The 14,529-nt window shown below is 39.0% G+C and overlaps 1 protein-coding gene across 4 annotated transcripts; it reads right to left on the bottom strand.

Moving 5' to 3' along the window:
* Positions 1 to 202: 202 nt before the first annotated feature.
* Positions 203 to 8,931, bottom strand: CREBZF (CREB/ATF bZIP transcription factor). Of its 4 annotated transcripts, XM_032295991.1 has the most exons (4): positions 6,152 to 8,930; positions 5,863 to 5,940; positions 4,722 to 4,790; positions 205 to 2,912 (listed from the first exon to the last, which is right to left on the bottom strand). In XM_032295991.1, exons 1-2 carry the CDS (start codon positions 7,219 to 7,221, stop codon positions 5,925 to 5,927), a joined length of 1,086 nt encoding a protein of 361 aa, XP_032151882.1. In that variant the 5' UTR covers positions 7,222 to 8,930; the 3' UTR covers positions 205 to 2,912; positions 4,722 to 4,790; positions 5,863 to 5,924. The 4 variants fall into 4 exon arrangements, with proteins under 4 accessions (XP_032151881.1, XP_032151883.1, XP_032151882.1 ...); XM_032295990.1 differs by having other exon boundaries at positions 203 to 4,790; XM_032295988.1 differs by lacking the exon at positions 205 to 2,912 and having other exon boundaries at positions 3,119 to 5,625; positions 6,152 to 8,931.
* Between the last annotated feature and the right edge of the window lie 5,598 nt (positions 8,932 to 14,529).

Raw genomic sequence — 14,529 nt, 5'->3', positions numbered from 1 at the left:
AGCTTCTGTTTAAAGAAAAATATAAAGCAGTGCTACAACAGATGAAAAACTCAAGTGAAATTAACAAAATACAATGTTTTTCAGAAAGCAAAGATGAATTTTTCTTTCAACAGGCACATAAAATGTATTATCTACCAAACTTATATAAGAAATCATCTCAATTACGAGGCAGAAGAATCTATATGCACAAAAGAGACTGAAAGGAAGCATGCCAAAATGTTTACTGTGGATATTCTACGGCTTATAGAGTTATAGGGTAATTTTTCACTTCTTCTTGATTCCTTTCTGGATATTCTCAGTTTTCTATAAAAAATATGCTTTGCTTTCACAACTAGGGAAAGAAAGATGTATAGATATATTAACATTTAAAGGGCAAAACAATATAGCTATTGATTTTACAAGCTAAAATATCAAGATGAAAAGCTCCAACTCCAAATCATCCATACCTACATTGTCACTTTAAGGCAGAGTTCTACTCACCACAGTGAAAAAACAATGAATTAAAAGTAACTTCTGATGTTAACCCAACTACAGTGTTAGACTCCTTAATACAGAATGGTGTAATCAACTTAGATAATTCAAAGCCCAATGATATAACTAAGTTCTTTGATAACTGAGCACAAAGTTTCGTTCCTTATCCTTAAACATACCTAGCCTAATTACTCCCTAGCATAATACCATTTATAAATGGGGATGAGTTTACAATGGTTTCTGTACCTAAAAAGTATTTCTAATCTCTGTCGTCTGCCACATATTTTTAAATTATCGTTTCAATTAGTAGAAATGGGCAACATAAACAATCAAGCATGTTAAGTCTGTTGCTACAAATTTACTTTGCCAGAATTTTTGTTTGGAGGGCAGGTTATCTGAATTACTTAAGGGCATTTAGTCATTTGTAGCTAACACCTGAAGTAAACTACCCTCAATCAATTTTTAATATTTCAGTCCAGTTCCAGTAGACAAACTATTTAAATCTTTTATAATTTACTTTGTGTAGTTATTTGGCTTTAAATAAAAAGAGGGCTCACGTTAAATTAATACATTAATATATTTTATAAAGCCCAAACTATAGTACACTAAGAGCCAGAGGGGTCTAGGAAACTGACCTCAGTGGGTAAACAGCAAAGACAAAATTTGAAGGCTGACATTAAAGGAAGTTGAGCTAAATAAAATTCAAATCAGTATATTAACAGAACTACACAAATATTTAAAACACAGTAACTATACTTTTCAATTAGTTCACTGTGAAAACAGCAAAATATCTTTTGAGTCAACAAAAATTATAGGGTATTATAAGACAATAAAGAGTGACTGGTGTTGAGTGATTACTGAGGCTACACATAAAGGTACTGAAATTCAAATCTGAAAAATACTGTGCTGGCCAAACTAACACTACAAATTTCTAATGGAAGAATTCCCGTTTTTGATCCCCAGCTTTGATGGTAAGTAAATTTAAAAAACAGCAAAAAATTTAAACATTGAGGAGAGTCTGGGAGAAAAAAGCACTTACAAATGTCATACTACCAATTAAACTTTCAAGAGTCATCAGATTATTTAGCTTTAAAATGTTACTAAATCAGTGAGACCTTAACTACACATTCAAAATGCTGAACTAGGAATCACATATTAAAAAGATGACTCATAATTACCCAGTCTGTTCTATCAAAGTAGTAGTTAAGGTCACCAAATAATGTTGGTGCCTTTGGTTCTGGAATTATAACCAGCTGCACTATAAGGAACATCAGCACTTAAGTTTTAATTAAGACAGTGGGAATACTTGTTGCCTGGCTTCACAGGCAATGAACACGCTTAAAGTTATAAGAAACTGACTCGTTTTAGTAAATTTTGAATAATATAATAACCAGCTGTTTATTATGAAGTAACAGCCTGTCTCCTACCCAAATTCCTCTTCTATCATCTGCACATTTCCCAAATGAGTAAGGTAAAATGACTCAATCTAAACCAGGTGAAGTAATGTATTAACATAATCCAACAAAAATGAAATAAAACAATCCAGAGTTTTAAGTGTTTTTTCACACTTGTAATAAACTGAAAAAATATTTCAATTAGGTAAAACAACCATATGCCACAAAAAAGCCACTCCCATCATCCAGAATACTAAAACCCTTATACAACACTAAAGTTTTATATAAAACAGTAGAAACTAGCATACCATTAATTAGAAACCTCAAAATATTCAAAAAAAAAAAACAGTGTTGAGTACTTAAGAGAAAGCTCAAGAAGCCAAAACCTCAGAATCTACACATCCTGGTTGTTAACCTAAATTGCAATTAACTACCCACACATTTAATAATAATCAACTTTTTCAAAGATATACAAATCAATGCAGCTATTTAAAAGGACTACTCATAGTTCAGAACTTTACATAAACTTTCATATTCTACTCAGCAGGGTGTCTGTACTCCAAATTAGCTCTCATGTTCAGGAAATAAATACAAACTCATAGGCCTTGTGATCACTGATGGCCTGCTTATGTGATTCTAGTCCACTAAATATAATTCCATAGAATGTGCTCTTGATTATGTAAAAACTCTAATTAATTTCTTGATGAAATACTGTAATTCCCCCAACAGTTACAATTTTTTAAAGATATGCAAAGAACTGAGTATCACTCCCATGAAAGACAAAAAAGGTGTAATTTTGTTCCAAGATTAACTTAGTCTCATCAATCTCTATTAAGTCTTTCAAGGATTCCAGAGAATCTTTTCATATCTCCATTTCTGGAAAGTGAAATCAGTATAGAAGTAATTTGGGAACTTGAAAATGGCATTCATTTTTTTCAGCAGATGCCAAATTTTTGACCGACATGGCTCTCACAATTACTTTGTTACCATCAGTCCAGTCAGTTAACAGGTTGTAGGAAAAGATTCGTTTTTGCAGACACTGCTAAGCTGTTTAAAGAGAAGAGAAAGAGATTAATTTAGTGATTATAAAACGCACAAATATTTAAAATATTTCGAACACTTTTTGTTGGATTATATCAGACGTGAGACTACATTTTAACAAAAGCGGACTTTTTAAGATAATTCTGGTCAAGGAAGTGCAGAAACAGTAAGTCAATATGATAGAAACAGTAGGTCAAAATATGATGTGTTAGTTCAATTAATGTATGAATTCCTGCCACCATCAAAGACAAATACTCAAAAGCTCTATCTTTAGTCTAGTTCTGTATCATTTTACCATAGAGGCACATTTAGAAGACAAAAGGATCGCCCAAATACTAAGTTGTTTTCAACTATTACAGTAAATAGAGCCAAACCTAGAAATTTCAAAAACAATCCATTTTATATTCCAGAAATCTCCTTTATCCATGTGCTAACCATCCAGAACACAATTTTCTAAAAATAGTAAGACAACAGTTTCACATTAATCATAACTTTTTTAATTAACAAGTAGTGAATCAGACACTTTAAGATATTGTTTACTACATACTGAAATAAACATCTGTTTAAGTTCAGAAACCCAAACATTTACAGTAAAATGTGCTTACACATAAATATGACCAAATTTATTTAAAGCCCCTATTAGATCCTAAATACATGCAATTACCATGTAAAAACAAGACCATGAAGTTGATGTAAAAAAATGAAAAAAATCACTAAGACACCAAAACTAGAAAAAAAAAAAAAAAAAAAAAAAAAAAACCAATGAAATGGAAACTGAGAAAAGACAGTTAATAAAACATAAGGAACCTAACACAGCAGCTTTAAAAATAGGCCATACTAATCTTTCCATTTTCAAAAGTTCTTAATCAAGTAATTCCAAAAACTGCCATTTATAAAATGACATTCTAAAAATCTACACTTGGAATTTCAAAGCATCTCAATTCAGAAAGCTTTGACTACTTTTTCTCCCCAGCCCACAACTTCAAATAATGCAGGAAAAGTATTGACGTAAAGAAGAATATTCCAAGAGAATGGTATAGTTTTTAGAAAAATGAACTTACTGCTTTCCAGAACCTTTTAAGACCCACAGTCAGCATTAACAACAATCATTTTTCCTATTTTCATCCATTATTTTCCAATGTCATGTTAGAGATGAATAAATTCTTTGAGCCCATAACTAAAAGATCAACAAACCTGGTTTTATTATGACATCATATTTTTGTCATTGGTACTGCACAAAATTATATACAAAGAAATATATACAAAATGTTCAAGTATTAAATTTCAATTCAAGGCTTCTGTTTCAAAAAAGCTACATTTAACATATTTCATAAAGATAGCACAAATTAGTCATTTCAAATAATCTTTCCAACTACTTTTGGTTTATATATATATATATATATATATGTATATATATATAGAAAAAATTCAGTAGGCACTAAAAATCCATGCAGCTGCATTGTGAGGGGCTTGCTCCTGCCCTTAGATATAAGCAGGTTCATCACTCCAAGTTGTGAGTTTGGCTACTACCCATTCATGCTCAAGTGCAGTAGATGATTTTACAAAATGTGCTATGATGCACTGGAAACCAAAGACCAATTTAGGTCTCAAATCGTATTATCTAGCAACAAAACATTTACAGTTGTGCAAGAACAAGGATTCCATTTGCATAACCAATTAACAACAAGACATTTTATGTGTAAGATAACTTACATCTTTGGACTGCTGGAAAATAGTTTTTAATTATGAACATTTTAAAAAGAAAAGACAGCAGAAGCCCTGTTATTACCTCTTTTTCCTCATTTCTTATACTACCTTTTAAAATAAAGCAGGAAATGTGGCCAGCAGCTGGTCCCGTCTCTTCTGCCCCAACAGCTGTATCCACTTTAGCACAAAGAAAAACAAGGATGCTAAATACGTATATACTTTATCAAGCAGTGATGTTTCACAAAGAATTTCTTAATGCCTCTTACAGTGAAGGACACCATAACTCAATTTATACAACTGGTTAACATATTTAAGGGAAGAATAAATCCCACCTTTGGGGAAATAGCGCCAATAGTGTCATTTTAGTGGCCAGAACCACTGAATTTTAAACATTATTTTTAAATAGGACAAATACTTTTGAAATACAGAGAATAAGATTCTTTGTGAAGCCTCACTTTACACGTTTTCATTCACATTTCACAACCTTCAATATCTAATCGTACATATATAAATTTAACCTAAAATTTTAATACAACAAAAATAAAGATGTTCAACAAGTTATTCATACTCAGTGATAGGGTAATCACTGCTGGTCCTCAAAGAAACATTAACCATTCTCATTCTCCAATTAACTAAAACACAGGAGTCTGGTATGCATGTTAATTTCCAACTTCTTTAACGGTGAGATATTAAAATCTGTTACTCTGAATAGACTTTCTATATCTCCTACTGAAAACTAAAAGGCATTGTTGAATATTTAAGAGATACCTGCCACCTCCAGCAAAATATCACATTTGTGCATGCCCCAAACACTTATTGTCAACCTCTGAAAAGTTGCCCTAAAATAGGAATTCCAATTTGCACCTTGTACAACTCGGAACTTCCATTCAACTTCACCTGTTTCACTGTCTCCAAACTGTATCTCTATAAGCAGCTTTCAGTGTACAGTTGGAATCGATGTCATCCAAGGCCATGTCCACACTGGGGACAGAAGAGCTAGGTACACGCAAGTCTGAATAAGGGGACACATTAATAGCTATTTCAACCAGAAGAGGCATCTTAAAATACATTCTTGACCAGCACAAGTCTGTTTCCAGGGTGGACAGGGCCCAAATTAGTTTCCCTCCCACCTTCCAAAACAGGGAAAAAAAAAAAAAAAATCACACACACACACACATATTGAGATGTTGCCCATTAAAGTAGACTAAGCAGCAGAGCATGAGCGTTACGTGAAGAGATGGATCCTTACCAGGTTGTGAGGCGGGAACGACTGTTCTGTAACCCCTACAACGGAGCCTGGCAGGAAGGAAATCACCTAAAAAAGAAACTGTCAGAGAGATTTAATAGTCACATGTTATCATTAGGAGTTGGTTACTGTGTCACATTCATGCTTTTAGCTAAACACTTTAAGATTCAATAACTACTTTTTTTTCTCCTCTGAAATGTGTCCGGTGAAGATGTCCCACTAAGGTGTTTGACATGGTGTAAGGGAGTTGAAAGGGGTAAACGCGGATAAAGAGCAGATTACTTGACCCTACATTTTAAGAGAAGACGACGCCTTCCGGGCGCACGCCGAGCAGAACTCCACCGACACCTTATCCTTGTCCACATGGAGACAGACTCCTCCCGCCGAGTCGTCGTCCTCCAGTAGGTCCTGCTGCTGCTTTCCCACCGGCAGTGCGTAGTCGTGGTCACCGGCGGGCGAGTCTCTGAAGAGCGAGGTGGTCAGCCGCAGTCCCACGCCGCTCAGCCGGCTCAGCAAGCGAGCCAGTCCAGTCTCGTTGGCTAAGACTGCCCGTAGGTAGCGACTCTCCTCCTGCAGTGCCTGTACGCGTTTGCCCAGCTCCCGATTCTCGGCCCGCAGCTCCTGGTTCTCGGCTGCCAGACCCCGGACTCTACTCTCTAGCCCCATCACGTACTCCTTCTTCTTTAGCCGATTAAGGCGGGCAGCGGCCGCCGCCGCTTTCCGGGGACTCTTTGTCGCCGCCTGGTTGTTGTCGCTGCCGCTGCCGCCACCACCGCCGCCTGCTCCGGGGGACTTTCTCCGCCTCTTTTCGGCGCTACCACTGTCACTGCTGCTGCTGCAGCCTCCGATACCGTTTAACAGCCTCTGCAGCAGGTCAGAGAAGCGCTGCATTTCAGCTGCAGCGGCCTCGTCGTCGTCGTCCCCTCTCCACAGGCCGCCGCTATCCGAGCCTCCACCAGAGGAGGAGAGAGGCCCCGGCGAGCTAAGCCCGGGCTCCAGGGGCCAGTCCGGCTGCCTGGGGTCCAGGAGATCCGCCAATTCCAGCCCAGACAGAAAGTCCATATCCTCCGTCTCTTCCCCCGGGAGGCTGGCGATCGCCTCCTCCTCCATCTCCTCGGGCGAGGGCGCGCGCACGGCCACTCCGCCGCGGCTCCCCCTCCTGGCTTCCAACTCGCCCTCGTCGCCAAGCGGCTGCTTGCGGCCGGGAGATCCGGCCGCTGCCGTCTCCTTCTCCCCCGCCGCCGCCGCCGCCCGAGTCAGGTCCGAGGGCAGCGAGCAGGTTGCAGCCGGCGCCGGGCTCTCACTGCGGGTTGGGGAGTTGCTGCCCGAGGCTGCCAGCAGCTTGGTCAGGCTATGCCTCATGAGGCCCGGCGGCGGGCCGCAGTAGGCCCCGGCCACTCAGACAGGGCCTCAAGGGCTCCCAGTACCCCAGGCCCCAGGGCTGGTAGCCTCCGGCACTGGCCAAAACGAAACGGAGGGAAGGTCAGAGTCGCCTCCCGCCTCACTTGGTTGGTCGACCCCCCGCGCCAGGGCGCGGGGAGGGACCGGAGAACCAAGCAGTAAGGCCGAGCGATGACTCGACCGCGCCACCCAGACAACGGCCTGGCCGGAAGTCAGTCGTTTTCGCCTCAGCCCCGCCTCCCGCGTTTCGCGCGCCACTAAGGCCGTAGTATCGCGAGATTTGAGGGTGCTTTGGCACGGGAGTAATTCCAGCTTTCTGGTGATGTCATAATAACTGGCAAAAATAGCAACAGACTCTAGGTTTATCCACCCTAATTCAATAATACTATTTAAAACCCAGACTCAACAATTCAACACATTTTGCCATTTTTTTTTCTCTTTCTATAAATGCTTGTAAATTTTTTTTGATGAATCATCCTAAATCTGCAGATAAGACACCACACCCCTACGTACTTAAGTGTGCATCTCTAAAACTAAGGACATTTTTTCATAATCATAATACTCAGCACGTCTTCAGAAAATTAATCATTTACTAATACGGTTTAATACCTGGGCCATTCTAGATGTCCTCAGTTGGATGACGGATATGCTAATTACCCTAACCTGATCACTACATTCCATAAGTATGGAAGCATCACTATGTCTGACATGAATGACAATTATTATTTGTCAATGAAAAAAATTAAAACACAAAGCAAAATGAATGTAGAATACAACATTGCTTACAAAAATTGTCTTCAGTTGTTCTTGTCATTTTTTTATTAGTAGATATTTTGTTTTGAGCCAGCAACCAATCAGTACTTACTACAGTAGGGTAACAAACAAACAAATCTCTGACAACTAGAACCATGGAAGGACATGAAGAGAGGGTACTCATGCTTGTACGCCTGAAAACAAAGACTGCAAAAACCATAAAGACCATCACAACCTTATACAAAAAAAGCCTCTGCAAGGATGTCTGCCCAGAAACTGTCTGTCCAACCTTCAACTGAGGTCACCCGTTATTGACCTTTGTAGCCAAGGGAATTATTTCAAAAGAAGTATGTAATCATCCTCATTTTTTTTTCCTTTAAAACCCTTTGTCTTCCTTTGCCTTCTTGAATATGCACATAGTGTACTATGGCATTTGTTTTCCCATTGAAATGCTCTATTCTCAAAACATAACTTTTATTTTAGAGACTTTTCTGTTTGTTACTTAGGTTCACAACCCACAAGGGATTTGAGATTTGAAGCAGTTTATAAATACATAAGAATATAGTAAAACAAAACATTTTTAATTTTTAAAAAGCAAGGCCAATAAAAAAAGATTACTAGGAAGAGAAGGAATTGTGAAAGGGGAAAAGGTTAATATAGGAATTGGATGGATGCAGTATCTTACTCAGTTGTTTGAGTTGGGCTAAAAATTGTTTCCTGACAGCCCAAACGAAAAAAGAGAAATGAACTTTCCTTTGTTCATGAGTAAAGTACATATGAATTCTTTAACCACTTCTCTAGTTCCTAAACCTTAAAGAAACTTCTCTATAGGATACTGAATGATTTTTAAACCTTAAAAAAAGAGTTCTCTATAAGATACTGAATAATCTAAGAAATACTGTTTGAGCCCAGGAGTTCCAGACCAGCCTGGGCAACATAGAGACACCAACCCCTCCAACCCCAGCCCCTCCACCCCCAACCAATCCCTGCCCACTACCATGCCCGGCTATTTTTTGTATTTTTAGTAGAGATGGGGCTTCACCATGTTGGCCAAGCTGGTCTCGAACTCCTGACCTCTGGTGATCTGCCCCCCTCAGCTTCCCAAAGTGCTGGGATTGCAAGCGTGAGCCACCGTACCTGACCAGATTTGCTTTCATTTGATTATTGGAAAGGTGAATGTTTGTCACATGACCAATTTGACTTCTAATGTGAATTGGATTTTTCACTTCCGTAACCCATTTTTCTTTGAAGTAGGGGAAAATGTTTTCTTCTTGATTTATGTGAACTGTTTACATTATAAGGAAAACATTCCTTTGTTTCTTATATTTTCCAACTTTTCAAAAAAAATCATTTTACCATTTACTAGAGGTGGAGCTGTAAAATTGCTTTTTAGGCTATAATTTTTAAATATTCAGTTTATCAAAGACCACACTCAGGGGCTCACACCTGTAATCCCAGCACTTTGGGAGGCCAAGACAGGCAGAATACTTAAGGACAAGAGTTTGAGACCAGCCTGGACAACATGGTGAAACCCCTGTCTCTACTAAAAATACAAAAACATTAGAAAAAAAACAAATTAGCTGCGTGTGGTAACGCATGCCTATAATCCCAGCTACTTAGGAGACAGAGGCACGAGAATCGCTTGAACCTTGGAGGTCAAGGTTGCAGTAAGCCAAGATCATGCCATTGCACTTCAGCCTGGGCAAAAGAGTAAGACTATGTCTAAAAAATAAAAATTAAAAAACCAACTTATCAATTCATTGAATAATCCATACTTGTCCAAACATGTATACCATATATTAAATTCTTACAAACACTTGGATCTATTTCTGGTCTTTATCTAGTTCATTGATCAGTTCAGCAATTCTAGAAGCATAATCATTCCCCTTTTTTATTGGAGTTTATATTACATTTTCCTATCTTATATGGCAAGTCCCTCTTTGTTACTTTTACTTTCTCAGAATTTTCTAGCTATACTTAACTATTTATTTCTCCATATAACTTTAGAAGACTTTCCAAGTTCAAAAAAACCAGAATTTTCATGGAAATTTCATTAAATTTATTCATTTCTTTTACCTAGTTTTTATGCAAACTTTTTTTCTTCTACCTAGTTTTTATGCAAACTTTGCATAAAATAGATTTCATCCATTCTGTTTCTAACGGTTATTGTTACCATGTAAGATAGCGATTTATCTTTTCTGTTAAATTTTAACTGACTAGTGCACCAAACTTTCTTTTCAGCTTATTTATTCATTTTAATAATTACATAACCTTATTATATATATTTTGCTTCCTTCTTTGCAATATTTGTTATTATCTTGACTGATAATAAAATGACACTTCCAGATTCATGTCTAATAATAGTGTTTATAGCCAACTTCCTTGTCTTATTCCTGACTTAAACAGGAATGCCTTTACTATCTAGCTATTGATTTCAGATCAGTATTTTTATTACATTAAGAAACATGCTATTTGTATTTTACATGGAGATTTTAACAACATGAATGGCTATTTTATTAAATGATTTACAGCATGTGTCAGAATTCAACTATATTCCAAGTCTTTGGAGGGAAAGAGCTATAAAGCCATGTAAGAACTGTGTGAGGTTCACTAGCTTAAGATAATTGTGAGTGAAACTTAAACTTTATAACTCTGTATATTGGGGAGTCAGTTTGAAAAACATCTGTTCAGCTTCCCATAGCAAAATAAAGGTTATGCAAAACTTGATCTATCTCATGCATCTATACTACTCTGCATCTGTCTAGAATTGCAAGACCAAAGCAAGAAAATCATTTATTCAGTCATTCTATATGCATGCGCGCGCGCGCGCACACACACACACACAGGGTATATTTTGAGTTAGACTTAAATACTGTGGCTATAATGATGAGCAAGGTCGATAAAGTTCTCATGGAGCCAACTTTGTAGTGAAAGAAGTCAGCAAATAAATAAGACAATTTTATAAAAATCTGATACAGATTTTTTTTAAAGGGTCACCCAATTGAAAATAATCTATGATTATTTTAGATTGGATAGCCAATGGACAATTCTCTGAGGATTTCAGCCGAAACCTCAATAGTGTGTTAAGAAACAAAGACAAAAAAGTTGGAGCAGTGTGGGTAAGAAGATAACTCATAGGACATGTGTTAGTATACACACTATTTACAACTGAATTAATTGTTTTTTGTTTGTTTTTTTGAGATGGAGTCTCACTCTGTTGCCCAGGCTGGAGGGCAGTGGCATGATCTTGGCTCACTGCAACCTCTACCTCCTGGGTTCAAGCGATTTTCCTGCCTCAGCCTCCCAAGTAGCTAGGATTACAGGTGCCTGCCACTATGTCTGGCTAATTTTTGTATTTTTTAGTAGAGACGAGGTTTCACCATGTTGGCCAGGCTGGTCTTGAACTCCTGACCTCATGATCTGACAGTCTCAACTTCCTGAAGTGCTGGGATTACAGGTGTGAGCCACCGCACCTGGCCTAATTACATTTATAAATACACAAGCATTTCATTGGAACTTGAAAGAATAAAAATCCTGAAAGTTTCTAGCAAGAATGTAATACAAAATGAAAATTAATTTAAGACATGCAGAGGGCCACTGATACTTAGTTTCATATTCTTTATTTCCCATTAACACATTAATCCCCTGACAATAAGATCTCAAGTTCTTTAACCATAGATTTTCCAACCATAGGAAAAGAATGTCAACTCATCCCCTGAGACATGCATACATAAATTTTTCAGTTGGAGCACCAAAATACAATGTAGTGTCAATAACTAGATAGATTAGAATAGGTTGTCAGCTGAGAGTGAAGAGTAGGATAGGAGTTGTTATAGATTAAATCGTGTCCTTGAAAAATAGTATGTTGAAGTCCTAATCCCTAGTGCCTTAGAATGTGACCTTATTTGGCAACAGGATTTTTACAGAGATAATAGAGTTAAAATTAGCTTATTAGGATGGGCTCTAATTCAGTATGACTTTTGTCCTTGTAAAAAGAGAAAAACTGTACACAGAGACAAACACAATGGAAAGACAAATAGGTAGAGGATAAGCATGTGTATTAGTCCATTCTCACACTGCTACAAAGAACTGCCTAGGACTGGGTAATTTATACAGAAAAAAAGAGGTTTAATGGACTCACAGTTCCACATGGCTGAGAAGGCCTCACAATCATGGTGGAAGGCAAAGGAGAAGCAAAGGCATGTCTTACATGGTGGCAGGCAAGAGAGCATATGCAGGGGAACTGCCCTTTACAAAATCATCAGATTGTGTGAGACTTATTCACTACCATGAGAACAGCATAGAAAAAGCCTGCCCCCATGATTCACTTACCTCTCACTGGGTCCCTTCCATGACATGTGGGGATTATGGTAGCTACAATTCAAGAATGACATTTGGATGGGGACACAGCCAAACCACATAATTCTACTCCTGGCCCCTCCCAAATCTCATGTCCTCACATTTCAAAACCAATCATTCCTACCCAACAGTCCCCAAAGTCTTAACTCATTTCAGCATTAACTCAAAAGTCTACAGTCCAAAGTTTCATCCAAGGCAAGGCAAGTCCCTTCTGCCTATAAGCCTGAAAAATCAAAAGCAAGTTAGTTACTTCCTAGATACAATGGGGATATAAGCACTGGGTAAATACACCCATTCCAAATGGGAAAACTTGCCCCATGCAAGTCAAAAATCCAGCAGGGTAGTCAAATCTTAAATCTCCATAATGATCTCTTTTGACTCTATGTCTTACATCTAGGTCATACTGATGTAAGACGTGGGTTCCCATGGTTTTGGGCAGCTCCACCCCTGTGGCTTTGCAGGGTACAGGCCCCCTCCTGGCAGCGTTCATGGCTGGCATTTAGTGTCTGTGGCTTTTCCAGGTACAGAGTGCAAGTTGTTGATAGATCTACCATTCTGGGGTATGGAGGACGGTGACCCTCTTCTCACAGCTCCAACAGGCAGTGCCCCAGTGGGGGCTCTGTGTGGGAACTCTGATCCCACATTTCCCTACTGTACTGCCCTAGCAGAGGTTCTCCATGGGAGCCCAGCTTCTGCAGCAAACTTATGTCTGGACGGTCAAGGGTTTCCATACATCCCCTAAAATCTAGGTGGAGGTTCCCAAACCTCAGTTTTTGACTTCTTTATACCCACAGGCTCATCTCACATGGAAGCTGCCAAGGCTTGGCGCTTGCACCCTCTGAAGCCACAGGCTGAGCTGTACCTTGGCCTCTTTTATCCACAGCTGGAGCAGCTGGGATGCAGGGCACCATGTCCCTAGGCTGTACACAGCAGGGGGCCCTGGGCCTGGCCCATTAAACCATTTTCTGTTCCCAGGTCTCTGGGCCTGTCATGGGAGGGACTGTAGTGAAGGTCTCTAACATGCCTTGGAGACATTTTCTCCATGTCTTCGTGATTAACATGTTGCTCTTAGTTACTTATGCAAATTTCAGCAGCCAGCTTGAATTTCTCCCAAGAAAATAGTCTTTTTCCTTCCTATTGCATCATCAGGCTACACATTTTCCAAACTTCTATGTTCTGCTTCCTCTTGAATTCTTTGCTACTTAGAAATGTCTTCTGCCAGATACCCAAACCATATCTCTCAAGTTCAAAGTTCCCCGCAAACCTTTAGGGCAGGGGCAAAATGCCACCAGTCTCTTTGCTAAAGCGTAACAAGAGTCACCTTTGCTCCAGTTCCCAACAAGTTCCTCATCTCCATCTGAAACCATCTCAGCCTGGACTTTATTGTCCATATCACTATCAGCATTTTGATCAAAGCCACTCAACAAGTCTCTAGGAAGTTCCAAACTTTTTTCACATGTTCCTATCTTCTTCTGAGCCTTCTAAACTGTTCCAACCTCTGCCTGTTACCCAATTCCAAAGTTGCTTCCACATTTTTAAGTATCTTTACAGCAGCACCCCACTATCCAATACCAATTTACTGTATTAGTCCATTCTCACGCTGCTATAAAGAACCACTTGAGACTAGTTAATTTATAAAGAAAAAGAGGTTTAATGGACTCACAGCTCTGCATGCCTAGGGAGGCCTCACAATCATGTGGAAAGACAAAGGAGGAGCAAAGGCATGTCTTACATGGTGGCAGGCAAGAGAACATATGTAGAGAAAATGCCCTTTACAAAACCATCAGATCTCATGAGACTTATGCACTATCATGAGAACAGCAAGGGAAAAAACCCACCCCCATGATTCAATCACCTCCCATCAGGTCCCTTCCACAACATGTGGGGATTATGGAGCTACAATTTAAGATGACATTTGGGTGGTAACACGGCCAAACAATATCACTGTGTGACTGAAACGATCTGTCTACAAGCCAAGGAATGCCAAGAATTGCCAGCAAACACCAGAAACTAGAAGCAAGGAAAAATTCTCCCCTAAAGCCATTGGAGAAAGCAAGGCCTTGCCAACACCTTGGTTTTGGATTTCTAGCCCCTAGAACCATGACACAACAAATTTCTGTTATTTTAAACCACCTGATTTAGGGTACTGCTTTGTCA

The sequence above is a fragment of the Sapajus apella genome, unplaced genomic scaffold (assembly GCF_009761245.1).
Source record: "Sapajus apella isolate SASKATOON/1434 unplaced genomic scaffold, GSC_monkey_1.0 scaffold34, whole genome shotgun sequence".
Classification (NCBI taxonomy): Eukaryota; Metazoa; Chordata; class Mammalia; order Primates; family Cebidae; genus Sapajus; species Sapajus apella.
Note: the sequence above shows the minus strand (reverse complement) of the source record. Positions and strands in the feature narration are given on the sequence as shown.